The sequence below is a fragment of the Toxorhynchites rutilus genome, chromosome 2, assembly GCF_029784135.1.
Source record: "Toxorhynchites rutilus septentrionalis strain SRP chromosome 2, ASM2978413v1, whole genome shotgun sequence".
In the NCBI taxonomy this organism is placed as follows: Eukaryota; Metazoa; Arthropoda; class Insecta; order Diptera; family Culicidae; genus Toxorhynchites; species Toxorhynchites rutilus.
The window spans coordinates 268,062,804-268,088,513 of NC_073745.1; the positions used below are offsets into that span (position 1 = coordinate 268,062,804).

Below are 25,710 nucleotides of genomic sequence, written 5' to 3' on the forward strand. Positions count from 1 at the left end.
CATCGAAGATATTTTTCTCCCACGATCAGAAATCGTTTCAAAACAAAAAAAAAGCTCATTATCAATCTCCTTCTAAAAGCAGCCATTCTCGGGATATTTATTTATTTATCACCGTCTCGAATTGTTTATAATTCCACAGACTGAATCCTTATATTAAAATCCTTAATCCTATTTTCAAAGACAGTTTTGGACACGTTAACGCGTCGACTGACGCGCGGTGCCCTTTTCTCATAAAATCTTTAAATGCCCGGCTGGTCCTGGCATGGAGACTTACGATCTTCGTGGTAAATAAATCTTGGTACTATTGGCGGGAAGGCGTCGACAGTTTTTTGCGGGTCAAATCGGTCAATCTGAAGAACCACCAGGTATCGATATTGGTGCCTTGGCGGAATTTGATCGTTTATGAGAAACTACCAGCTGCTCACTAAGTACCGTTAACTGCGCGAAACACATCGACCGGATTTATCCCGTTAGCTAAACACTCAAGTCCTTATGTACGTGTGTTTATCAGCCAAATCTAGAATTATGCGAGGCGATTGTACCACACCTTGCCGCAATTGAAAATATTGAATTACACAAGGAGAGCCCGTGAAATCGGCGGGACTTGTGTGATGAAAACAAACAAAAAAATCATCCCAAAAAGAACAATCGGCTCTTTGTTTTCACGCCTCGTCGGAACGGCATATTGGGTTTCAGTGATGGATTAATCAAGATTTCAATTCCTCGGTGGCTTTTTCTGTGAGAACGGAGCCTCTTAGAATTGTTTTTTGCGCGTTCCCAACTGGATCTTCCTGTTCGAGCAGAAGGCAAAACTAGCGGTTTTTGGAATTGTTCGTTTTGTTCTTGCGATTATTATTCTAATGCATTTGTTAAGATTCGAACTAACGGTGATTTTAGTTGCTTTAAGCGACATCCTGTCGCTGTTTTGTTGTGAACAAAAAATATACGGAAAATTTGTCACTTTTTACTGAATGAATGACTGATGCGAAAAAAAAATTATTCCAGCTGGCCAAACATCGAAGATATTTTTCTCCCACGATCAGAAATCGTTTGGATTATCAACGGTCAAAAAGTGTCACATTCAAACTCTGATGTACGATGCCTGTTGCTCCCTACGGCCAGCCAATTTTCACGCCACATTAGCTACGGTGCGATATAGATTCTCCAAGCTCCCGACAGTCAGGTTGGGACGGTTTAACAGAAGGCATGAAATTGCTGCCGTTGCCTCAAATTATCACCGAAGCGTGGCGAATCGCAAACCGAAGATTGAAATTTTCTATGAAAAGAAGGCTCGTTCGGGTCGTCGGTATCCTTTTGCTGGCGTGTGTTTTATCTGCTCTTTCGAAGGAAGGTAAAAATCTAGGCCGTGCGGCTGGTTTCAATGGTTTCTTGTTTGCAAAGGATAGATGCGACCAAAATTGAGCTATGTGTCGCTCGCGGTTGGCACGGTCCGGCGGTGTCACCAGTAGTGGTAGCTTCGGAGGTCACGTGAAGTCGGATCTAACTTATACTCTTTTCTTTTTCTCTCTGTGCAATTCCAAATGAAATCATCCTAGAAATGCAGATTTTAAAAATATGTATTTTTGATTCGATTGAAAGTTTGTATTCCGTTTTGGTTGAAGGAAACATGAGCTTTCCACAGCAATTGGGAATTTCTTGACTAAAGTGAACTTTTAGAAAGGGGATTTCGATTTTAGTAAGACAAATCTTTGATAATTCATATCTCAAAAACAATGAGTCGTACCGAATTAGTTTCTTAGAAAAAGTTATAGAGTTTCGATGTTTAAACGTGATTAAAATATACACTGAGAAAAAAATAGTACTCTTTTTCAACACTCCTATACTCGCGCATTGGTCTGTCAGACCGAGAAATCTATAATTCGTTCATTTCTCAGAAAATATCAACACTACGACTTTGCGTTTCTCTCTAGCTTCGTTATTCGTCGTTCGTCATCGTTTAGCGTATCGCATGTGTTGGTACAAAGGGGACGTATGTCACTTTTTTAACACTTACGGTCTGACACACAGACGCGAGTATAGGAGTAACTTTTTTGGACAAGTGCCTTTTTTCATATTCTAGAATATTGTTGAATGAAATGTTTAAACTAATGTTAGTGGCGTGGAATATTTATTAAATATAATGCATAAGATCATTACCGGACTATTCTTATTTGATTTCAGTCCCTTTTTTTTGTAACAGGATTGAACAGATCCATATATGAACTACTCGCCGATATATTCATCGCTAGATTCACGTTCAAAAGCAAAATATAAATGTTTGACTTTTGTATAGTTATTCGCTAAATATAAATGGCATACTTATACACACTTGTGAAAGAATTTCACTTGTGGAAGAATTGTAAACAGTAAACTATAAACTAATCGGTAGCTTATGGTAATTTTTAACAGTTACAGTTTCGGGGATATTTTTTTTATAATGGACAATATCGACAAGAAAACAAGAAAAAGAAAAGGAACTTCCTAGAAATCCTTTTATATCATCTTTTTATGCCCAATCTAAAAAAAGGCATTAATTCTTAGTTTATGAAGAAAACAGAGACAAAGAATATTAGAAATTTGCAAATTTTATATTCCAGAACCTTTATCATCTGTTAGTTACCTAGAAGGTCGTTATACATTCTTCTCTTCGATAAAAGACCCGAAAAACACGCAACAACTGCATGAAATGTAAAAAATATGTTCGTTTCGAGCATGCAGTTATGCTATGTTCTGATTCTTACTCCAATGAAACCACAATCGATTAATACGTTTTTATGTTATGTTTATAGCTCTTTATACTGCCATGAGTTATATTCAGTTGCTTACTTTTAATTAATAACAGTGAAAAATTCCAATTTCGTTATTTGCGTTGGAGTATCAAAAATTACTCTATTTTGATGAGGCTGAATTAGATGACTATTAAAACATAATAAAGACAAAGAAAACATATGTTTTGGAGTTTTTTCATTCCATCATACCCTCTTCTTCAAATAAATGCCATTAAAGCCTGAAAAATGCACGATAGCAGCATTATAGAGAAGTTCAATTTTCGGTCTGTGACACCGTGCGCGAGTATACGAGTATACATAAAAAAATCGCAATATCTAAAATATATATTTTTTTAATTCTTTTAATTTTTCCATATAAAATACAAGTCAGGTGAAAATTTAAAAAAAAAGTCCAAGGTGTTAAAACTATTTTTGACAAACTTTGTGGAACTACGAATTTTGATGAATTTTCGAAACATCGAATTTTTGTGTGTTAACAATCCTTTTTGACCACAAATTATAGATCCTGATGTGATTCAAAACAAAAAAAAAGCTCATTATCAATCTCCTTCTAAAAGCAGCCATTCTCGGGATATTTATTTATTTATCACCGTCTCGAATTGTTTATAATTCCACAGACTGAATCCTTATATTAAAATCCTTAATCCTATTTTCAAAGACAGTTTTGGACACGTTAAAATCGAACACGGCACAAGCACTATTGAATTCACGAAAACAATTCTCTAACGGGTTATAGAATCCGTAGGTAGTCCTATGGCGATTGATAAACAACAAATCTCGCTCACGTAGTTGTCGGAATGGTACATAAAATGATACATTATATTGGGTTGGGAAAAAAAAGTCGTATATTGTCTATATATGGCAACACTTAAACATATCTTGTGTTGTACTTATCGCATCGGGTCATACTTTACGGTTATTTAAAGACGACAATCTGTGCAATCTGTGTGTCGTTTTGACAGTGCTGTGATTGTTATTTTCAGTCTCAAGTTATAGCGCGTCAAAGATGGAGTCCACCAAGCATGAAATTCGCTATATTTTACGTTTTTACTACGTTTTTACTACTACTTTACTGCGAGGTAAAACTGCAACCAAGGCGGCCGAAAAAATTCGTATAGTGCATGGACCCGATAGGCCAATTGTCGTGGAAACCGATAAAATCGTTGAAATCATCCAAGTAGACCGGCATGTGAGCACTCGCTCGGTTGGTCAGGAACTGGGTAGAGACCATAAAACCGTTTGGAACAATTTGCAGAAGATTGGATTCCAAAAAAAGCTGGATGAATGGGTACCACACGAGTTGACGCAAAAAAAATCTTTTAGACCGAATCAACGCTTGCGATGCACTGCTGAAACGGAACGAACTCGACCCTTTTTTGATGAAGATGGTGACTGGTGATGAAAAGTGGATCACGTACGACAACCTAAAGCGAAAAAAGTCGTGGTCGAAGCGCGGTGAGCCGGCCCAAACCATCGCCAAACCCGGATTGACGGCCAGGAAGGTTTTGCTGTGTGTTTGGTGGGATTCGAAGGGAATCATCCACTATGAGCTACTCAACTATGGCCAGACCCTCAACTCGGTTCTCTACTGTAAGCAGCTTGACCGTCTGAAGCAGGCGATTGACCAGAAGCGGCGAGAAATGATCAATAGGAATGGTGTTGTTTTCCACCAGGACAACGCTCGGCCTCACACATCTTTGATGACCCGCCAGAAGCTAAGGGAGCTCGGATGGGATGTCCTATTGCACCCACCGTATAGTCCGGACCTGGCTCCAAGTGATTATCATCTCTTCCGGTCCATGCAAAACGCTCTTGGCCTTAAAAGAGGCTTGCGAAAACTGTCTGTATGAGTTTTTTGCAAATAAGGAGGGGGGTTTTATAAGGGGGGGATAATGAAGTTGCTTTCTAAATGGCAACAAGTTTGCGAACAAAACGGCGCATATTTGACTTAAATTGGATAATTTTAAGTATGTTAAATAAAGCGTCAAATTTCGATCAGAAATACGACATTTCTTTTTCCCCAACCCTATATAATAAGGATGGACAGTCAAATTTCCATTTAACAGATCAAACACAAATATTTTTTAGTCGGGGAGATGGTCTGGATCTATCCAAGGGAGTTGTCGGAGAGCATATATAATGAAACTACGCTGTACTCTCTCTATTCGTTTGATTTGGGTGCTGTGGAACGGAGACCACACGCAGGCAGCATACTCCAAAATGCTACGTACTAAGCAGCAGTATAGCGATTTGATTGCGTAAACATCTCTGAAGTTATTGGTGCACCGACGAACAAATCCAAGGGCAGCAAACGCTTTAGCGGTAGTGATGCAGATATGCTCATTTAACCTCAGTTTGTTATCCAGGACGACTCAAAAGTAGCGAATGGAATCAACACACTCTAGTGTTTCAGGCCCGAATGAATAACGGAATTCAATTCGAGACTGCCGACGGGTGATCGACACTGTTTTGTATTTTTTGATGTTGAATTCCATTCCGTTATCCTCACACCACCGCCGTAGCTTCTCTACATCAGCCTGAAGCGCGCAACAGTCAAGATGAGATGTTATTGATCTATAAATGTTCAGATCGTCGGCATAGAGAAGTCTTCCAGCATTCAGCCGAAAGCTCAGGTCGTTTATGAACACAATTTCCAGATAGGTAGGAACGCAACCACTCACACATCCAATACGGAAAACCTAGGTGCCTAAGCTTCGCTACTGAAAGTTCGTGGGGAACCTTATCGGACGATTTCGAAATTGCATCTACCTGGTGTCTGAGCTCGATTTCCGTTAATAAAAAGTTAGTGCACGTCATCAGATTAGTCGTTGTCGATCGTTTACTGACGAAGCCATGTTGATATTCAGATATCATCGGTTGACATGTGGTATATAAAATGTTATGAACTAGTCTTTCGAATACTTTTGCCACGCAACATAGAATGGAAATGCCTCGGTAATTTTCAACTGCGTGATTGGAGTCTGATTTGAAGATCGGACATATTGAAGCTGTTTTCCACTGATGCGGAAAAGTGCTGTGACGTAGCGACTTATTGAAAATTATTGTCATTGCAGATACAGAGACGTGGTGCATTCTTTCAGGAACAGTGGCGGAAGTTTATCAGTTCCAGAACCTTTAGACACGTCCAATTTACTCAAGGCAGATGACACATCGTGCTGTGATATTTCAAACAGCGGTAAATTAAAATAAAAAACGGGACAGTTCCTGAGACTGTCAGGCGAGAATGCTGGTGAAATGGTGCTGTGTACCTTTTCGAAATGATATGCGAACAGATTTGCTATTCCTACCGGGGAATCAGCACTATTACCGTTGGATGTCATCTCGGCTGGGAATCGATTTGAGTGCTTCCGATTGCGAAAAACGTCCAAAAATAGGAGGGATTTCGCTTCGCAGTCGTCTCTAGGTGGGTGATGTAATTCTGAAATGATGCGGTTTGAAGTTTAAAAAATATACAGGTCGGACTGGATTATCCGGAGTATTTTAATTTAGATTTTTTGTTATCAGAAATTTTGAATAATTTGCTAATATACTTCATGAATATAATTATTTTAACAAAATTGAACGTAGCTAGGTAGAGGAGGGGGCTGGAATAGGGGTTGTTCCACACAACTAGTTTAGATTACCCGCAGTAGATTTATATACGTTGGAAAAATCCAATTTTTAATTAATACATTGATTTAATATTTAAACATACCTAATATCATAATTTAATGAAACATGGATGTAGCTAAGATGAGCAGGGTCCATTAATCGCCAAGCGTTCGAACAGCAACTTTGATAATTTTTCATGTCTTTGGAAAGCAACTATATGGTAATGTTTTTGCTCCAAAAATAGCTTTATTTGTTAGTTACCACTTACCATCAATTTCATTGAATTTTGTATAACTTTATTATTATATCAATTTGATTCAAAACCAGTATGTCTGGAAAGTGTTTACCAGCACTTCTAACTTCGGCGGTACATTCTGGTTCATTTACTTTGGAAAATGGAAAGTTTTTCCATTATTTTTTGCAATTTTCAGTTGACAATGCTTATAAGTATCGATGGATTTACCAAATATTGTCGAACAGTTACATTTTTGCCCGAAATAACCTTAGGTGATCGCGGTCCGTTGAATTTCGTATGTGGAGGAGCTGGAGTAAATCTTCAGTACCGTCATCTGGGGGCAATTTGCTCACCGGGGTGAAATTGATCAAACGTATTACTGAATACAAACATAAATTTCCAGAGGTATTATGCAATTTAATTTTGAACTTTTTTGATCTGACATGTTCAAGAATCATCTGAAGGTTCTTTTCGCCAATGGCTCTCAACGAATCACCTATTAAATTACATAAAAAACAATATTTTTCTAAATAGCATTTTCGTTTTCATTATCAACTATGGTAAAGAAACATATTTTCAACAAATCAAAACAATATGTATAGACGCTAAACATATTAATCCACTTCTATCCGATACTTGATAGGTTGAATAAGCATTCAAATACTTGTAATTACTATTATTTTTGACCACATTAGGATAACCGGAGTGGTCTCCGGATGACCTACAGATCTGTGTAAATCGAGTTATGGAAAGGCATGACCCCACCTTTAGGTGGATTAACTCAGGTTTTTGTATCCTCAAACCCTTGAATTAGGGGGTCTCCATAGCCACATTGGTTGCGCGTTCGCTTAGTAAGCGATCGATCGTGAGTTCAAAACTCAGGGCCCTCATTGACCATCTTTGTGTTGTTACTACAGAATAGCTACGTCCACGCAACAATCATCAGCGATGGAGATCGATCCACGGTCGAAATAAGATCGATTCATCCATACAACTGCTCTGCTCTGCAAGACATATCGGGCTGCTGTTCTATAAATAACTCAACAATGATCAATCAACTGTCTCCACTATCCGGTCTAACTGGATAGTGGAAGAACAGAAAGAATACTATTACGCTTACATGGCTACTGTGTAAATGTACCATTTGCAATGGTATAAAAGGAATACTGGCAAATGGCAACTGTGTAATGTTATAGATATGATTACTATGTGACATGTATACGATTAAAATTTGGCTCTGTTACAGCTAAAAACCCTTGAATTCTCATTCAAATGACCGTAGGTGAAGAAATAATAGATTTTGTATACATTTTTGTACATATGACACTAGAAAATCCTGAAAAACATAGATTGATCAATTTCACCCCGAAGCCAAATTTTGAACTTTTCCGCTAAAAATTTTCCAAATTAACGGTCGAAGATTTTTTTCAACAAAACATTCCATAACGGTTTGTGGCCTTAGCACCAGTACTGATTTCAAAAATAATTAGATATAGATCTAACAGAAAAAATCGGAAATATTCACGTTTTTCTGAAAATCCCCCCCGGTTTACGGTACGTGAAACGATAAATCTAATGCTGGTGTGAATATTCTTCTAAGTAATATGATTCTATTAAACTGAATAATAACCTCCCAACCCTCAATTTTCGCAACGTATTTGTGCTTTGCAGGTTTTGTGAAATGTTGGATTGGAACAAAGGATTCGGGAAATGGATAATCGGAAAGAAATAATTCTTAGGCATTGACATTTCATCACAGCCAACAATAAAACTAACAGCATTAGGTTTCGTTTGAAGGAAAAAGCCTACCAGTATTAAGCTAAACCACATGTAATAAGAAAGGTCACATCTCACCATAGGTGAATTAATTCAGTTTTATACTTAGAAACCTTCATCCACCTGTTCTGATTCGTCCCGGAATTTAAAATCATGCATTTATGAATGCCGTATATTTGCTAATTGAAGTGACTTTTAGTTCGTAGTTGTTTGTAGGGGAAATGAGGGGAATTTGGACCACCTAAGCAAATCGCCTAATACAGCGCTGACTCGATTATATACAGTTTTGATATCTTTTCACTGTATATAATCGAATCCTGTATATAATCGGCTCAAAATTTTTTATTCGTTATTTTTGCATGTATTTTTTTGTTTTTTCAAAATAAAAGAGTAATTTGATTTTTGATTCATCCCCTTAAAGTAAGAAAACACCTTTCTCACATGAAAAAAATAATTTTATCCACATTCTCTCAGGAGGTATAGACGTTCATATTTGATTGAAAAAAAACCTTCTACGCATATGTTCGAACTTCAACAATGAAAGAGTTATAGAACATTTTTTTTGTTTCGGACACTGTTGCCTCAAACTGGCTCTTCTTTAAAAACTACGCTACCGAAGACGATTCTGTTGCTTTCATTTGAAATATGAGAAAGTTTCGTACAGAATATAGTAGTAGAACAACTAAATTAGTGGATTTTAATTACATTTTGGAAGTGAAAAACTTAAAAGTTAAAAATTTTTAATGTTATTATTGATTTTATCCTAAAAATTTATAATAAACTAGACTGTTTCTATCAATTAAATTGAAGTTCTTTAACCGCTCTACAATTTGTTCTTTGACGTCCAACTTCTTTCTATCTTAATTTGGCTGCAATATCGATATAAACAATTTCTGGTGAAAATTCAAGCAAAATCTCCAAATCACGATTTTTACCCCACTGTACATGTAATAGCCACTTGAACTTCACCTTAACGTTGAAAGGTTACATTTCTTCTTGAAATAAGCCATATTTGTAATATAAAAAAAAATATTTCAAACTGTATATAATCGAGTCCAAAATTGTATATAATCGAATCACATATAATCGAGTCTGTATATAATCGAATCCGACCTGTATTTCCAAACCAATACGGTCTAAATAAAAAAAAATCACATTGTACACTTAGCTACATTTGTTCTCTATCAAGCTTCAAACTAATTTTTGGACATTAAAATTTGATGCGGGGTGATTTGGACCGTCTGTGGGGTAATTTGGTCCAGTGTGTGTTTCATCGAAAAAAGAGTTGATGGGCCTGAGCCTAGAGGCACGGACGGGATCTTGACATAGGACTGTGATTGTGTGTAGTAATTGCATTTGAATTGAGTTTTTCATTGTTTAAAATCTGTATTTTTTTCTCTTTTGATACATCAAATGGATGCCCTGGGAAAACCGTTTCCTGTATGTACTTGTATCCTTTAAACGGGTTAGATGACATAACGTGGTAGAATTCGCTACCGCATTCTGTTCAAAAATGTACAAAAAAATACCATTAAAGCCATTACTACCCTTTTCTTCTGTTCATTCAATCATGCAGAAGAAGACAAAGCGTCATCATCTATCATTATTAAACACAAGTCTAAATAGTTAAGACCTACATAAATATAAGACTGACTCAAATCAATCTATGACTATAAAAATATATTATAGATAAAAATAGCATTATCTACATCGTTACCACGTTGTCCGGAACATTGTTTGTAATAACTTTATAGCCCTGTAAGATCGCGACTACTCAAGCTCGGGAAGGAAGCGAGTGGATAGTGCAATCGAAAGAAAACATACCTAATTAAATCGTCAAATTGTTAACTTTTTTTTACTATATTCACTGCTCATGTTTGTAGCAAAAAAAAAAATTGTGGATAAATTTCCTATCTAATGATATATAACACAACATGTGTCGCAATAACCATTTTGAGTAATATGCGTTTGAAAACTCTTAATAAATCGTTACATTTTTCGTAGAGTGACCTCCCTATATAGAAATCAAAGACATAGTCCTATGTCAAAAAGAATGGTTATTTCAAAATTTTCGTAGCATTATAGAAAAATATCCGCAGTTATAAACAAGCGACTTAAATTAAACTACAGCGTAGTTCTACGTCAACAATGCGGTCGTGTCTTGAACACAACCTCCTATAATTTATTCTTCAAAAATTGTAGTTTCTAAAACCATGATCATTTGCCGGGCAAACCATGATTAGAGGTGGACAATTCATGATAAAAATTTCACTTTGAAGAATATCGTTAAAAGAACGTGAACGTGAACACAACCAAAATAGGAAAATCCAACATCATTTATCCTACCTCACAAAAATTATTGCTGCAAGGTAACGATCGCTTATTTTACCCATACATATTACATGTACTCCGAGTGACGATGCATTTTCAACTTTTAAAGTTTTCAACTATGAGCGGTCTGTTAATAGTGCCGCTATTATGGTCGATTAGGTCACCACTCACTACTTCACCCTATCGGTGAAAAGAATATAGATGCCATCCCATACTCAGGAAGGAAAAATTAATCTCAAAACTTTTTGAACTCATTGTGTATACTATAAATACTAGAAAATACTATAAAAAATGATAAGTAAGTAAGTAATGCTGAGACACTTTCATTATGCTTTCGGATACGCTTATACACGTTCATAAAACACATAAGATTCTTTTCTGTAAAAACATTCAATATTCACATAATATATTTTTTCGTTCTAGCATAATATATATATATAGCAATTTCGCTCGCATGCATTTATAAACCTCAGCTTTTTACGCTCCGTACTCTGCCCTTTTTGGAGTCATTATTCCTGTATTTCAGAAGTTTTCATAAAACTTTAGGCTCTCCCCTCGACCGGTGCATAAACGCCCTCTTTTTGATTTCTTCTTAATTACCCTCATAATATCGATTACGCTTAGTCTTCTCTATACCTGTAGTTCCTGTGTGGCTCAAAATGATGTGTGCTTCAATTTCCCACTCTTTTTTTCTCCCTTCTCTTTCGCTACCTTTCCGATTATCCGTTTCATGATTGCAAACATTGATTGGTGGTTAATAAATTAGTACAGTTGTTTTGTGTTGATAGTGTAGATGCTGTTGTTGTTGCTTCAAGTTTTCTTCCCAGTTGCTCATCAACTCATTAGTTTCACTTCGAAGCTTCTTTTAATCGAATCTCGAAACGCTACCCTACGGATGGCAGCGATTACACGGCCCAATCTTTAATTACTTTATTACCCGCCGTCATTCCTTGTATCGCATTTACCCCAATTGCCCAATGGCCGCGCGCGTGTGGCTGCCGACGTTTTTTTTTTCGTTTATTGCCTTACTTCTCCAAATTCAATCAGATTATTTTTAATCAAAGTTTCATTATTTAATTGTTATCATATATAATTATATACAATACAATAATTTGCTTCCCCGCGCTTCCTACCGGAATAATGATGTAATTATGGCCCTGAAAGGGGAGGTGCGTCTCCGCTAATGCTTTTTCTCTCATTCTTCTCGCGCTGACTTCTGTTCCATTTCGCGGAATCAGCGATCGGCGGCGATCAACCGCGATCTGATTTGTTTTGGATCATAAGACGAGATGATGGATTCGCCGCTAACACACGCACACTGATTTCGTTCTCGTCGTTTTATCAATCTTTCGCTAGTCAAATGAACTGTCAATTTGGGATTGGGGATGGCCATTTCGTAATAATATTATTACATTTGTTAAAAACAACATGTTTTTCAAAATAAATATGAACTTTTCTAGCGATCTGTGTTGAATGACTATGAACTGAAGCGTGAAGTGTGTACCGTTTCGCACTTTTTACAACACTAAAATGTCATTGCAAGAATGTAGTTAACATAAACAAAACAAAAACATTTATTTTATTGAACAATAATAACATGAACACATGTTCGTTTATGGCTCATTGCGAATGGTCGTGTGGGAACCCACATGCGTTCATAACCTATCTTGATTGTAGCGTTCAAAAGACGGTGGACTTTTCGTTCGGATGCTTCGAAGCTGGGAACAACAGTAATAAAATTATGACATTATTTTTGGGATAGTCCAAGGACCGACGCAAGTCAGACAAAATGTGTTCGTTATGGGTGGTCACCTTGGTCGGACCCGATATTTTTTCCCAATTTGCGAAAATGGTTCGCGTCTCACAGTAATTGCTGCTACCGAAACTGTCATCATGTTCCGAAGTCTCCAAGCGCTAGGTCCTTCTTTTGCTCGGTAATTGAGCGCTCCATTGGATATATTGCTCCCGGCCAGATGAAGATAGTAATGATTCAATTTGATTTGATTGTGATTCGACTTATTGATTTGAATTATAGCGGGCTGAAATCGGACAGATTTTGACGTTCATTTTCATTCATTATTAAATTGAATAGGAATATCATTCAATTTGCTTCATATGGCAGAAAGCCAGTAGAAAAAACAACTGAAGTAAACTGTCACGACATTTGAAACGTTGTACTGTGGGACAGGGACAAATGACAATTACTATGTAAAAAATTTCCGTGAAAGTTAATTAACTGTTAACGCACTTGCCACTTCAAAAGAAAACGAAATATCTCTAGTACCTGTGAAAGCCGATGCGTAGCGCCGTGCAGGATTCAAAATACAAATCAGTATAATTACTACTGAATAGTTTATAAATCAAAATAACCTCATTTTCAACCAAAATCCTACGGCTGAGCATAACTCCCCTCATCCGCTAGAATCGATCCGAATCAGAAGTCAACTCGAGACGCAGCATCGGCGCGGTGCGAGATAGGTTCAAAACTTAACAGTAATTGGGTCCGTCTTTTCGTTACCTTAGGACACACGATTGGATCCAATGTTAACGGAAACGGGTCGATTGATACAATACACACATACTTATATGATCGTGTACAGTGGCTTGATGTCCTCCAGCTTCATCGTGATTGTGGTCAATGTCGAGGGCAGAGGCGAAGGGGACGTTTTACCTGAGAAGATAAAAAAGAACGAAAATTCGATTGTGTAGGTTCTGTAGACAAAATAAAAATAGTGCTTTCTTTTATCTCTGAATTTGAAAAATTATAGGAGGTTGTGTCCGAGACACGACCGCATTGTTGACATAGAACTACGCTGTAGTTTAATTTAAGTCGCTTGTTTATAACTGCGAATATTATTTTATAATGCTACGAAATTTCAGAACTAACCATTCTACCAGTTTGATGGCCCTGAAATATTTTTTTCTTGTACAATCATTTGACGATTATTGTTCGATGATTCATTCTTTTCCTCGCAGAACAATACATGCTCGAGATAAGCGCAGTTATCATCCTTAGTGGAGAAAGTTTTGCTACTGGCAAGCGAAACCAAATCACATACAAAATTCCAGAACGACATTCACTTTTTTGGTGACTGAATAAACGAAATAATCTCAACAACCTCGAAAAGAGTAGCACTGCTTCATTATGATCAAGATTAGCGCAAATGCAATCCTAGTTGCAGGAAGTTTTGCAACTGGCACGCGAACCCAAATAAATTAATAACTGTTTATAACTTATTGAATAACTTGGTATTCCCCAAATAATTTTTTTGTGCACAACCTTAACACCTGCTTCACTATAGTGTCAGTTCAATGCATTGATGTAATATCAAAGGCACCAACGAAGCCTTTATGATGACGGAAAACAAACAATGTCAACTGCTTGGAAAAAGGCTGAATATTTGCCTCAGCAGAGATTCATTACTAATACCCTAGCGTAAATAATTCCCTCCCGCCATCTCCCCTCCTTGTCGCCACGTTCGGATCGACATGTTCACCCGCAACAGCATAATACGTTAAAACGCACGCACGTACGCACACAAATATCCATATATCGATGGCTCGAAGCAATTAGATATGTACACTAAGGTGCCAATGAAAACGGTCATCTCGAATTTCAAAAAGTTACCCCAAAAAAATGTTCACCACCTCGAAGAAACACCCTATGCCGAATTTTAGCTCAATCGGACTTAAGGGAGAGTGGCGCAAAGCTGTAAAAGTTTGAGTTTTTGAAATCGAAAAATCACCAAAATCGAAGTTTTCGAAAAATTTTGGTTGATGCCAAATGTCTTAAAATTGCATGAAACATCGAGATCTATTGTCATCTCGAAGAAAAAATGTTTGTCAAAAATCGGTTTTCTGGGACTTGAAAAATCGGGAAAACTCGGCGTTCGGAGTACGAAACGAAAAGTATTATCTCGATTTTTCATTCGGAACTTGCTACGAAATGGTCATTTGCATGATGATATATTCTATGCAAAATATTAGCTCATTCGGACTTCATTTACTGTTGTCACAAACGTTAAAATTTGAGTTTTTTTGAAAAACGAAAAATCACCGAAAATCGAGGTTTTCAAAAAAAAATTTATGCCAAATGTCTTCAAATTGCATTACTCGTCGAGATTTACAGTTATAATAAAAAAAAATTTAAAAATAAATTAATTAATAAATTATAAAAAAAATGTTTTAAATATCTCGAGAATGCCTGCCTTCAGAAGGAGAGCGATGAAGATTTTTTTTTACTTTTAAATCGCATCAGGATTCATAATTTGTGGCTAAAATTAATTGCTAAGATACAAAAATTCAAAGTTTCGAAAATTCATAAAAAATCGATGTTCTACAAAGCTCGTTAGAAATAGTCTTGTGCTCATTTTTGACGTAGAACTACATCCATTAAGGGTGCCAAATCAGAAAGCAGGTCACGTTTTCATGAAATAAAATTAACGTAAATAACTATCTTTTTCGCTACGAACGAACTCTTGGGTTGCCCGAAAAGTAATTGCCGATTTTGACCTAGGACTACGTCTTTCATTTCTATGCTGGAGTGAAAGTTCAATGTATCGAAAACGGGAACGCTACACCGAAGCAACAAGATTTTGAGTGCTAATACCTCCTAAACAACTGGACGGAATGGTATGATAAACACTTCATTCGAAAAATAAAATGCCTACCCGTTCAAGCGCTGATGAACGGTGTCACCAAGAGTCAGCTTGTGCACACAAACTGGTGTGTCGGTGTGTGTCGAGTTCACTGAAGATTCTCCCTGAGGCCAGAAACAAAATCCATCGGAGAACAGAATAGTGCCACTAAGGAGGCGACCAAGAAAGTACCAGCATCGAAAAGGCTTGAGACATTGAAGACAGCCGCCGGTCATCGAGTCAGCATTGATTGCCGGCTTCGAGGAGAAGAAACCGGAAAGATGTCATCATCTGCTAACAAAACGAGAAAAGGATTATACCTGTGATATAACCGCAAGGTAGACGTAGGACCGCTGGCTCAGTAATCATTTAATGAATGAATGAATGAATACTTTGAGAGACTGCTGAGTTTTTCTTGTTGATGTGTGGGTGGATGAGTATGAGTATGAAATTGTTATGAGTTGTGTTGGTGATCCTGACAAAAATCGGCGGGTTTGAGTGGCTTTGTAAAAGCAACTGAAGATATTTGATACATGATTTATTCTGTTTTCGTGAGAATAATACACGAAATTGTTCATGACGATTCCATGCGAAAGCAGAATACAAACTGATGCATATGAATTGTCGAAAGTGTGTGAATATTCCTCCGATCGGGCGCAATCTCAAGCAAACAATTTCCATGAATATTCCATGCGAAAGCAGAATAGAAACTGATGCTCTTGGATGGCACCACCGAACACCAAGTCGGATGTGCGATTATTGCTCAGTCGCTGGAGGCTTCCAACTCAGAGAGTTCATTCGCCTCTAGTTTGTCTTCCAAATTTCCATAGGAAACCACACCTCCTCTTGATCCATTAACCAACAAGATGCATATTTGCAAGATGTTCCTGTGGCGAAAACTGTGAGGGAGCTCAGAAAGGTCGAACAAAACGCTCCACCGGTGTACGAGAAGATAGTGATCGCAAACACAAATGGCATTGGTGCGTCGAGTTCATCATATATTTTCCTTAAGACCAAATGGGATTTCATCGGAAGAAGGCGACCAAGAAAGTATCCGCATCGAAAAGGTTTGAGGCATTGAAGATAACCGCCCGTAAAAACATTTATTGCCTCCGCATGCCAAATTTGGTTTCATTTGCTTGATTAATTCTCGAGTTATGCAGAAATTTGTGTTTGATTTGTATGACGGCACCACCTAAGAGAAGGGGAGGAGTATCTAACCACCATAGGATCATTTATTGCACCCTAAAACCTCCACCTGAAAAATTTGGTTTCATTTGCTTGATTAATTCTCGAGTAATGCAGAAATTTGAGTTTCATTCGTATGGCAGCTCCTACTTAGAGAGGTGGGTGGAGTGTCCAACCACCGTTAAAACATTTATTGCACCCTAAAACCTCGATGTACCTAATTTAGTTTAATTTGCTTCATTAATTCTCGCGTAATGCAGAAATTTGTATTTCATTTGTATGGCAGCCCCCTCTTAGAGAGGGAGGTGGAGAGTCTAACCATCATAGAAACATTTATTGCATTCTAAAACCTCAATATGCCTAATTTTGTTTCATTTGATTGATTAATTCTCGAGTAATGCATTGTGTTTCATTTGTATGGAAGCCCCTACTTAAAGAGGGGTTGAAGATTCTAACTACCATAGAAAAATTTATTGCACCCTAAAACCTCCATATGCCAAATTTCGTTTCATTTGCATGATTAATTCCCGCGAGTAATGTAGAAATTTGTGTTTAATTTGTATGGTAACCCCTCCTTAGAGAGGGGAAGGGTCTCAAACTATCACGAAAACCTTCCCCGGCCCCAAAAACCCCTACATATCAATTTTCATATTGATCGGTTCAGTAGTTTCCGAGTCCGTAAGAATCAGACAGACAGAAATCCATTTATATATATATATATATATATATATATATATATATATATATATATATATGTATATATATATATATACATATATATATATATATATATATATATATATATATATATATATATATATATATATATATATATATATATATATATATATATATATATATATATATATAGATAGATAGATAGAAGATGTGTAGATGTAGTGGACCAAAATATCGTGCAAAAATTAAAAAAAAATCTATTTCTTTCTGTTTCTTCAAAGATTTTGTGGACTAACACATTTATTGCCAACTTGTTTAATAGCAAATCCAACTAGCCTTATCAACAAGTTTTCATTTGATTCATATAACATTCCTGTAGGACCTTTCAATACAGAGACATTGTTGTTCAAATGAAAAATGAGCTTTTTCCACTTGAAAATTTTACGGAGCTATATGACGTCAACGCAATTCACTACGTAAGAAATATTTCTTATTTTATTCGTGAATTTCGATTTTTTCTAAAATAGTAGACTAATGAATAATTTCGAAGTCCTACGTCAGCAATATTTTTTTATATACATTTTCATTCATATTGTGAGCGTCGGAAAAAATCGGAAGCATAGTATCATAGAGTAATTTTGATCAGTCGCGTAAATTGTAAATTGATCAAATCGGTACAGAACATAAAATTATTTGAAAATAAATTCCTTTCGACGAAGAGCACTATTTCTATCAAGATTTCCAGTCATCGGTATCACGGTAATGTCTTTCAGGGTCGGTACTGAACAGATTGACTCTATGAACTGTTTCAAAATGATTTATTCTTATTAGAATGGGTGGATGCAAATCAGATTACTGGAATATTCGAAATGATCACGAGGAAGACGTTTGAAGTATTTCACGACAAAGCTTTTCTCTTTAAGTGATCAGAGACAATTTAAGAACCCCTTTCTCGTAAGCGGATTTCTTCCGTTACCAATTCCAACATCTCGCTTAATACTCAATTTTCAAACATTATTTTCCGGACAATACATGAATACTCTGACTTCGCTATTGAAATAGAAGTTCGGAAGCAATAACAACACTCACATATTTTGTCCTCCGTGTGGATTCGTATGTGAGAGTTTAGCGTGCTCGATTGACGAAACTGTTTTCGGCACACTGAGCACTCGTAGGGTTTTTCCCCTGCGGAAACACGGAAAATACATTTATTACTAAACGGTTTTTTTCTCTAGCAGGACACTGCGCTCCGATTCACTTACCAGTGTGTATTTTTAGATGATTCGATAGTGTCCCTGTCTGTCTAAAACTTTTGCTGCAATATGTACAAGTGTAGGGTTTCTCACCTAGACCGCAACAATATGGTTTAGATTAATGGAGAGATATTTAGCAAACTTAAACTACACAACCCCACCTGTGTGAATTTTCAGGTGGTTTGAGAGGGTCGTAGTCTGTCGGAACTCCTTGGGGCACATGCTGCACTTGAACGGCTTCACAGCTGGGAATGGAAGAAGCTGTCACTTTTATTTAAGGACATTGTTTATCTTTAGTTACGACGAAATTCTAAAACGAGGCTGCTGCCAGCAGCTTTAAATACTTACAATACTTCTCATCCGAGTGGATTCTCACGTGGCTGTTTAGTGTGCTGGATTGCCGAAACTGTTTGCCGCACACAGAGCACTCGTACGGCTTTTCTCCTGGAGAAAGGACAAATGTAACGATGAAATATTTTTAGCAACTCTCAACTACTCTGTAATGAACCCACCTGTATGAATTTTAAAGTGATTAGAAAGTGTACTCAACTGTCGAAATTGTTTGCCACAATATGTGCAGTTGAATGGCTTTTCTCCTGCGGAGGAGACAAAAGATATGTGATAATATTCCTCCGTTGTACTTCTACTCTCTTACCTGTGTGGATTTTTATGTGATTGGAAAGTGTCGTGGTCTGACGAAATTCCTTGGAACATATTGTGCACTTATAGGGTTTATCACCTGTTGGTGAAAAGATACTAAGTACTCCGATAACATAGCAACTATCGATCACTCACCTGTGTGAATCTTCATGTGATTCGTTAATGTGCTTAGCTGTCGGAACTGTTTATCACACTCGGTACATTGGAAAGGTTTAGTGCAGCTAGGCACCTTTTCTGCCGGTTTCAACTCCTGGGTAGTTTGCATTCTACGGCCACCAAACAAGGACGATTCCGGTATGTTTACCTTTATCAAATTTAGCTCCTGTCTTACTAACTAAAAGTTGACTCGATACGTTACTCCTCGGCTTAGTTATACTTATGGTCTAGTGCAGATTCCTATCACAGCCATGTTCGGAGAACGAAGATAATCTTCATTGATCCGAGGACATTCTATAAGAGATGAAAAATTGTTTGTAAATAATTGCATGCATTCCAACTTCATCATTAGTCATCACGTTTTCATATGTCAAAACCCAAAACCCACTTTTGACACTGCGAACGGTCGCAGACATAAATCACAGAGATCCCATATTCTGTAACATGCACTAAACCCGGCTTCAAAACGAATTTACGGCAGCAAATATTTTAATCCAACAACAATTCCAACATTCTCGTGAAAAACAAACACTCACTGGCCATTTGATATCAACAAAAGTAGCAGAAAGTTTTTGGAGGTTATGTTTCTATCTACACCCAGCGCTGTGACAGTGTTGGTGTCTCTGAAAAACATATTTTGCACCCTCACTCTCTCGCTCTTTCAATCCTTATTTGCCTCTTATCACTGGCGTATTCCTTTTTTCTAAATTGTTTGTTTACGACAAAAATCGTGATCACAAATGACGTCTCACGTACCTTCAGTCTCCCCGAAAATCAGACAACTTCTCGTTCCACCAACAGCAGTAATCATTCACAACTAACGTCAGCCTCGTTCAGGGGAACCCTTCTTCGTCTTGATCCTCTCGTTCGGGAGGAGCAGACGAATTCCACCAGCTCGGAGCGGTCAATTCTCCTCCGATCGTCGATTACAGTTCCATTGGGTGGAAATGTCGATTCTAACTGTGCACTACTCTTCTAGCACATATTCGCAAGGAATAATCGGATGAAATTAACAATTTTCCTCACCGTTCGAATGCAATGGTTTCAGACACTACCCGTGAGGAGCAGCAGCAGCACACGCACAGAAGGTAAAAAAAATATTTTGCACAGATTTTCTCTCGGTTCTCTAAGTGCGTTTGTGTGCGTGTTACGGCAATGAGAGAAATCAGTTTGTTATTCTTGGCGTGCCGGGTGCAGTACTAGAACTGACAGAGAGAAAGACACGGGGGAGAGAATCAAAACATGCTGTTTACAAGTTACATCGATTTGTCGACGATGAAGGCCGAGGATTCGTCGATTCAGGTGCTCTGGCACAATGGGTTGTTGGTATAATTATTTTTAAATTCTTTTGTAACTGGATCATATTTCAATTATTAATACTGAGATTATTGAGATTACGACTCTACTATACCTTTTCGTACTTACAGTGTAAAAAATGTCCATATTTATTACTCGGATGTAATTGATGAGAAATATTCAGTCATTCATTATTTTTTTCCCATAAATAAATAGTGTGGTATCTGTTTATTTTAAACCAATATTGATAATACTAGGTTGGGGAAAAAAATCCATTATTTTCTCGATGGACCGATATCTAGGCTGACCAAACGTACCGTTTTGAACGGGACAGTTCCGTTTTTTCGACCATTTTGGATTGTCCCGTATTTTTATAATTTGTATCATATTTTGAATAAAAAGAAAAGAACTGATTTCCTTTACTCCCCCCTTGGGTGATTTTTCGATTTTCAAAAAACTCAAACTTTGATGGTTTCCTACATCACAATGAGTCACTGTATGCATGGAGAAGTGCATAACCTAACATAACACACGTTAGGTTATGCACTTCTCCATGCATACAGTGACTCAAATCCGTAATCCGTGACTCAAATCCGTATTAAACAAACTTTCGGAACATTCTATTTAGATAAAATTATAGTGTCATATGAGAGTTAAAAGGTTTGCTATCTGTTTTCAGAATAATGGTTTTTATTTCTCTAAAAATGGCGAATGTAGGTGCTATTGTATGAAAATTAACTGAAACTCATAATCCTACGCTGTTTGAAATCTCTACTCGATTTCGAAGGCGTTGCCCAATTTCCTAATTCCATCATTATTATGGTATCCCTTGTTCATTGGAACTATCTTTAGCTGTCTTTAGCCTTATCTACGAGTTTTTTTTTGAGTGTTGAGTGTTTGAGTATTCGGAAGGAATTTATCATTTTTTTCATTAAGTGGCTCTTAAAATCGCTATTTTTAGAAATTCAATGGTTTCTAAATTTCCTACACAGATAACTTCCTTAGTTTCATTTACTGGGATTGATGTCGGAAGATTGTGGAGGGATATCAATAACTTTTTAGTAATAGTAATGTAACCATGTGCGAACTTGTTGACACTTTGCTTCATATTTCCCTTGAGGATGTTCAAGTAAACATTCTGATCCAATATATCATCGATGAAAACCAACTTTCTCATACATGCACCCTCATATCATCCCACCACCACCACCATGTTTAAACATTGTTTTCAGTTTTTTTTTACGTTTAATTCAGCGTTGGCTTCCTCCACCCGAAACGATAACCATCGGAGCCAAAATGTTCAAATTAGGACCCATCTATGGAAATAACATATTACCAGTAAGACATTGATGTGTTACATGCTGTTTGGAATAATCAAATTGGAGTTACGGATTTTTTTTGCTGAGAAACGATTTGTCCCTCTGTACTCTGAATGCCAGAGCTGCCCTCCCTAGGCACAATACAAACTTTTTGTTTGCTCAATATGATTTTTATCGATGGTGAAATGGACCAGAATGTTTATTTGGACATCCTAAAGGGTAGCATGTAGCAAAGTGTCAACAAAATGAGATCGAATCGACGATTCAAGTTTTGCCAAGACAATAACCCAGAGTTCGAGACATATGAAGTTCGCACATGATTACATTACAATTACTCAAAAGTTATTGATATTCCTCCACAATCTTCCGGCATCAATCCAAGTAAAACACTAGGGAAGTTATCTGCGTAGGAAATTTTGAAACCAATAAATTTCTAAAAATTACAATTTTAAGAACCACTTAATGAAAAAAATGATAAATATACCTCCCGAATACACCAAAAAACTCGTAGATAAGGCTAAAGACAGCTAAAGATAGTTGCAATGAACAAGGGATACCATAATATTGATGGAATATAAAATTGGGCAAGGCCTTCGAAACCGAGTAGAGATTTCAACCAGCGTACGATTATGAGTTTGAGTCAATTTTCGTACATTACCACATACATTCGCCATTTTTAGAGAAATAAAAACCATTATTATAAAAACAGATAGCAAACCTTTATACTCTCATATGACACTATGACTTTGTCTAAATAGGATGTTCCGAAAACTTGTTTTCGAGAGATCGGCATGGTGGAGTACGATTACGGATTTGAATCACTGTACATGCTTAAATCGGATTTATTGCCGAACAAAGTTATACAAAACTCAATAAATATGATAGTGATAGCGAATAAATTTATCTATCATTTGGTGCAAAACATTACATAATGTTTGCTTTCCAAAGCCATGAAAAAATGTCAAAATTGCTGTTCCATTTTTCGAACGTTTGGTACAATATGGGTTGAATATGGCTGCATTTTCTGTAAGTTCCCTGTGTATGTCCACCTGAAATACTAAGTACCGGGTTGTTGCAAAAGAGATCCACTGCTGTTTTTCATTAACCTTAAACTCATTTTTGTTTCAACTAAAAGTTAACTCGAAAAAAAATGTTTAATTTGTTTTAAATCATTGCGTATCACGATCCTAATATAATGTATTGAAGTAATATTATTCAAGAAATCCATTCGTACCTAAAGCACAAACAAACCACATTTCATGAAAAAAAAACAATACTTAATTTCTACTTCACTGAATCACGTGCTCATTTATCATGTAGTAACACAGTCGTTATCCCAGCGCTCAACATCAACTACTAACAGGGTTTGGGAAATAATAGTTTTACAGGAGAAGACTTATTCCAAAGTATAGAAATCCTATATGTATGTTTGGGCGATAACCAAATAACAACAGAGAATATTAGAACCACCAGAAGTGTGGATCGCGTTTGCGATCTATTACTATCTCACTCATACGCACAGATTTTCACAGTCCGTTTCGTATTCGTACTGTGAGTATTACTTCTTTGCCGGTCAGCTGTTTTTTGTTGTAGAAAGTAAATCCAGTAAGTCCAACCATTGTACAATACAGAGGTGCCAACCTTCCTGATTTTTCATGATTTCCCAGACTTTTTGGCACGTTTCCTGATATCCGGACAAACAATAAATGTTGCCTGATTGTTCAGAAGTGATCCTGATTTCTCCTGATTTCTCCTGATTTTTGTACGTTTTTTATCAGAATGAAAATTATCCGTAAAACATATACTGGAACCCTGGTCAATGATTTCCTGGTTGGATATGAGTACGGACAGAATAAGCTTTTCCAGAGTGAAACTTCCGCATTATTTCGAGGCTTTTAAAACAGTGCTAGATAATTTCACGAACCCAAAATATTTATCGAATTTAGATAATTATAACGATATATGCTGTATGGAAAAATTGACTTATCGGACCACCCTAAATTGGAAATAGGCACCCTAGTGAAAAAATAAACAAAAAAACGGGTAAAATATTTTGCGATAAGGAAAAAAAACAACTTTGACGAAAATCTGAGCCCCACTACATTGGTTTGGCATGGAATGACTAAATGAGGGTACCTGCTTGAAATTTCATCACAATCGTAATTGGACAGTTCGGAACATTCAGTTCATGAGCTGCAAAGATTTTGAAAGGACCAATGGAACAATCCTGGATACCCTGATTGATTCAATGTCGAACCGAATTTCCGAATCTATTCTGGAAAATAGTAAATATAACCTAATTGTATTGAAAAACCTATTTTGCAACTGTGTTGAACTTGCAGAACTTGTCCAACAATAGTCCTACGCCAATCCTGGGGTTTTATCCCAGATATAACCCAACCCGAATTTTTCAGTGAAATTTGCGTATTGCTTGTTAGAGATAATGGCTCAACCCATATTCTGAAAATCAAAGAAATACAGGAAAAACATCAATACATTCACATGTTCCATCACAACGTAAAGCCATTTGAAAAATAACTTGGAAATATATTCAATTTCTAAGTTCTACAGCTAACATGTCCGTTAATGTACAAAGGGGGCCTTCGTAGGCACATTGGTTGTGCGCTCGCTTACTAAGCGATCGACCATGAGTTCAAATTTCTGGCCCCTCAAATGAACCATCTTTGTGTTGTTATAGAATAACTACGCCCACACAAAAATCATCGGTAATGGAGATCGATTCACAGTCGGAATCCTGGCTTCTCTTCATCCATACAAGCAGTGTTGTAACACGTACAGATTTATCTGGAAAGATACAGACTTTTTCGTTATTTTTGGTACAGATTCTGTTAGGTACAGATTACAGATTCTCGTCAAAAAGTACAGATTGGTAGAGATTTTTCCCGCGTATGAAATTTCTCTCTTTTTTCGTTAGTATTATTACTTGGAATCACTAGAGATGCATCTCTTGGTATGGATGAAAACAAAACGTATCTGTGAAGCTTGATGTGAAAAACAGATTTGTGTCTCATGCATGTATTTGTAGTAAGTAAATCTAGATATAAGGTTAGTAAGTAAATATAATATTTTCTAGGAAATAAATGGGTATACGATAAATATTGCAGATGGTACAGATTTTTTGAAAAAAAAGTAGAGATGAGATTTTTTACCCTTCTGGTACAGATGAAAATGTGGCAACACTACATACAAGCTCTGCTTGTAACAGGAAACATCGGGTTATCCCTTTCACGCCCAAGGGAAATATGTTTCCCTTCTAGAAAAATCGTTATCGATTGTTCGATTATTATTGAATCGATATTTTTTCACAGAATGTCAAAATAAAACGTATGTCCATGGCAGCAAATGTGTTTCTGAACGAATAAAAAAAAAGAACTGTCAAACATGGCCCGGTCTGACTTAACAAAGACCACATAATAAATGTGCTATGTGCGATGTCCACTTGTGCTTCACAAGTAAACGAAATTGTTTCGTAGAATACCATAACTAACTATTTATTTTACTTTTTTGTTAATTTTCACTATTTTCACTATGCTTTTTGTATAACAAAGAAAAAAATAAAATACCGATATTTTCTGGTTGGTATTCTGGTGATATTGTTTTTCTGGTGATATTCTCTCAACAAATTTTTACGCGAACCTTTCCGTTTTATTTGAAACCTGGTACTTATGATGGAAACTACCTAAAATCATAATTTTCATTACCATATGACCAATTTAAATTACGACTGATTTTTTTAAAGGACGTATTCAATTATTGATC

At 36.7% G+C, this 25,710-nt stretch overlaps 1 protein-coding gene across 8 annotated transcripts; it reads right to left on the minus strand.

The window, feature by feature from the left end:
- Positions 1-11,114: 11,114 nt before the first annotated feature.
- On the minus strand, positions 11,115-20,446 carry LOC129769466 (gastrula zinc finger protein XlCGF8.2DB-like). 8 transcript variants are annotated; one of them, XR_008741885.1, is made up of 10 exons: positions 20,072-20,434; positions 19,295-19,609; positions 19,155-19,238; positions 19,012-19,095; positions 18,848-18,943; positions 18,661-18,744; positions 18,509-18,592; positions 18,336-18,431; positions 13,262-13,414; positions 11,115-12,782 (listed from the first exon to the last, which is right to left on the minus strand). XR_008741885.1 is itself a non-coding variant. In XM_055771761.1 (9 exons), the coding sequence occupies exons 2-9, from the start codon at positions 19,422-19,424 to the stop codon at positions 13,326-13,328; spliced, it is 747 nt and encodes a 248-aa protein (XP_055627736.1). In that variant the 5' UTR covers positions 19,425-19,609; positions 20,072-20,433; the 3' UTR covers positions 11,115-13,325. The 8 variants fall into 8 exon arrangements, 6 of the variants coding, with proteins under 6 accessions (XP_055627736.1, XP_055627739.1, XP_055627738.1 ...); XR_008741884.1 differs by having other exon boundaries at positions 13,028-13,414; positions 20,072-20,433; XM_055771761.1 differs by having other exon boundaries at positions 11,115-13,414; positions 20,072-20,433.
- Positions 20,447-25,710: the final 5,264 nt, after the last annotated feature.

Excerpts from the sequence above, each read along its gene's own strand:
- LOC129769466 (XM_055771761.1), bottom strand. The coding sequence starts at position 19,424 with ATGCAAACTACCCAGGAGTTGAAACCGGCAGAAAAGGTGCCTAGCTGC. Across the intron at positions 18,944-19,011 it reads TCACTTTAAAATTCATACAG|GAGAAAAGCCGTACGAGTGC; the intron begins GTGGGTTCATTA and ends TCCTTTCTCCAG. Across the intron at positions 18,593-18,660 it reads CCACCTGAAAATTCACACAG|GTGAGAAACCCTACACTTGT; the intron begins GTGGGGTTGTGT and ends GTTGCGGTCTAG.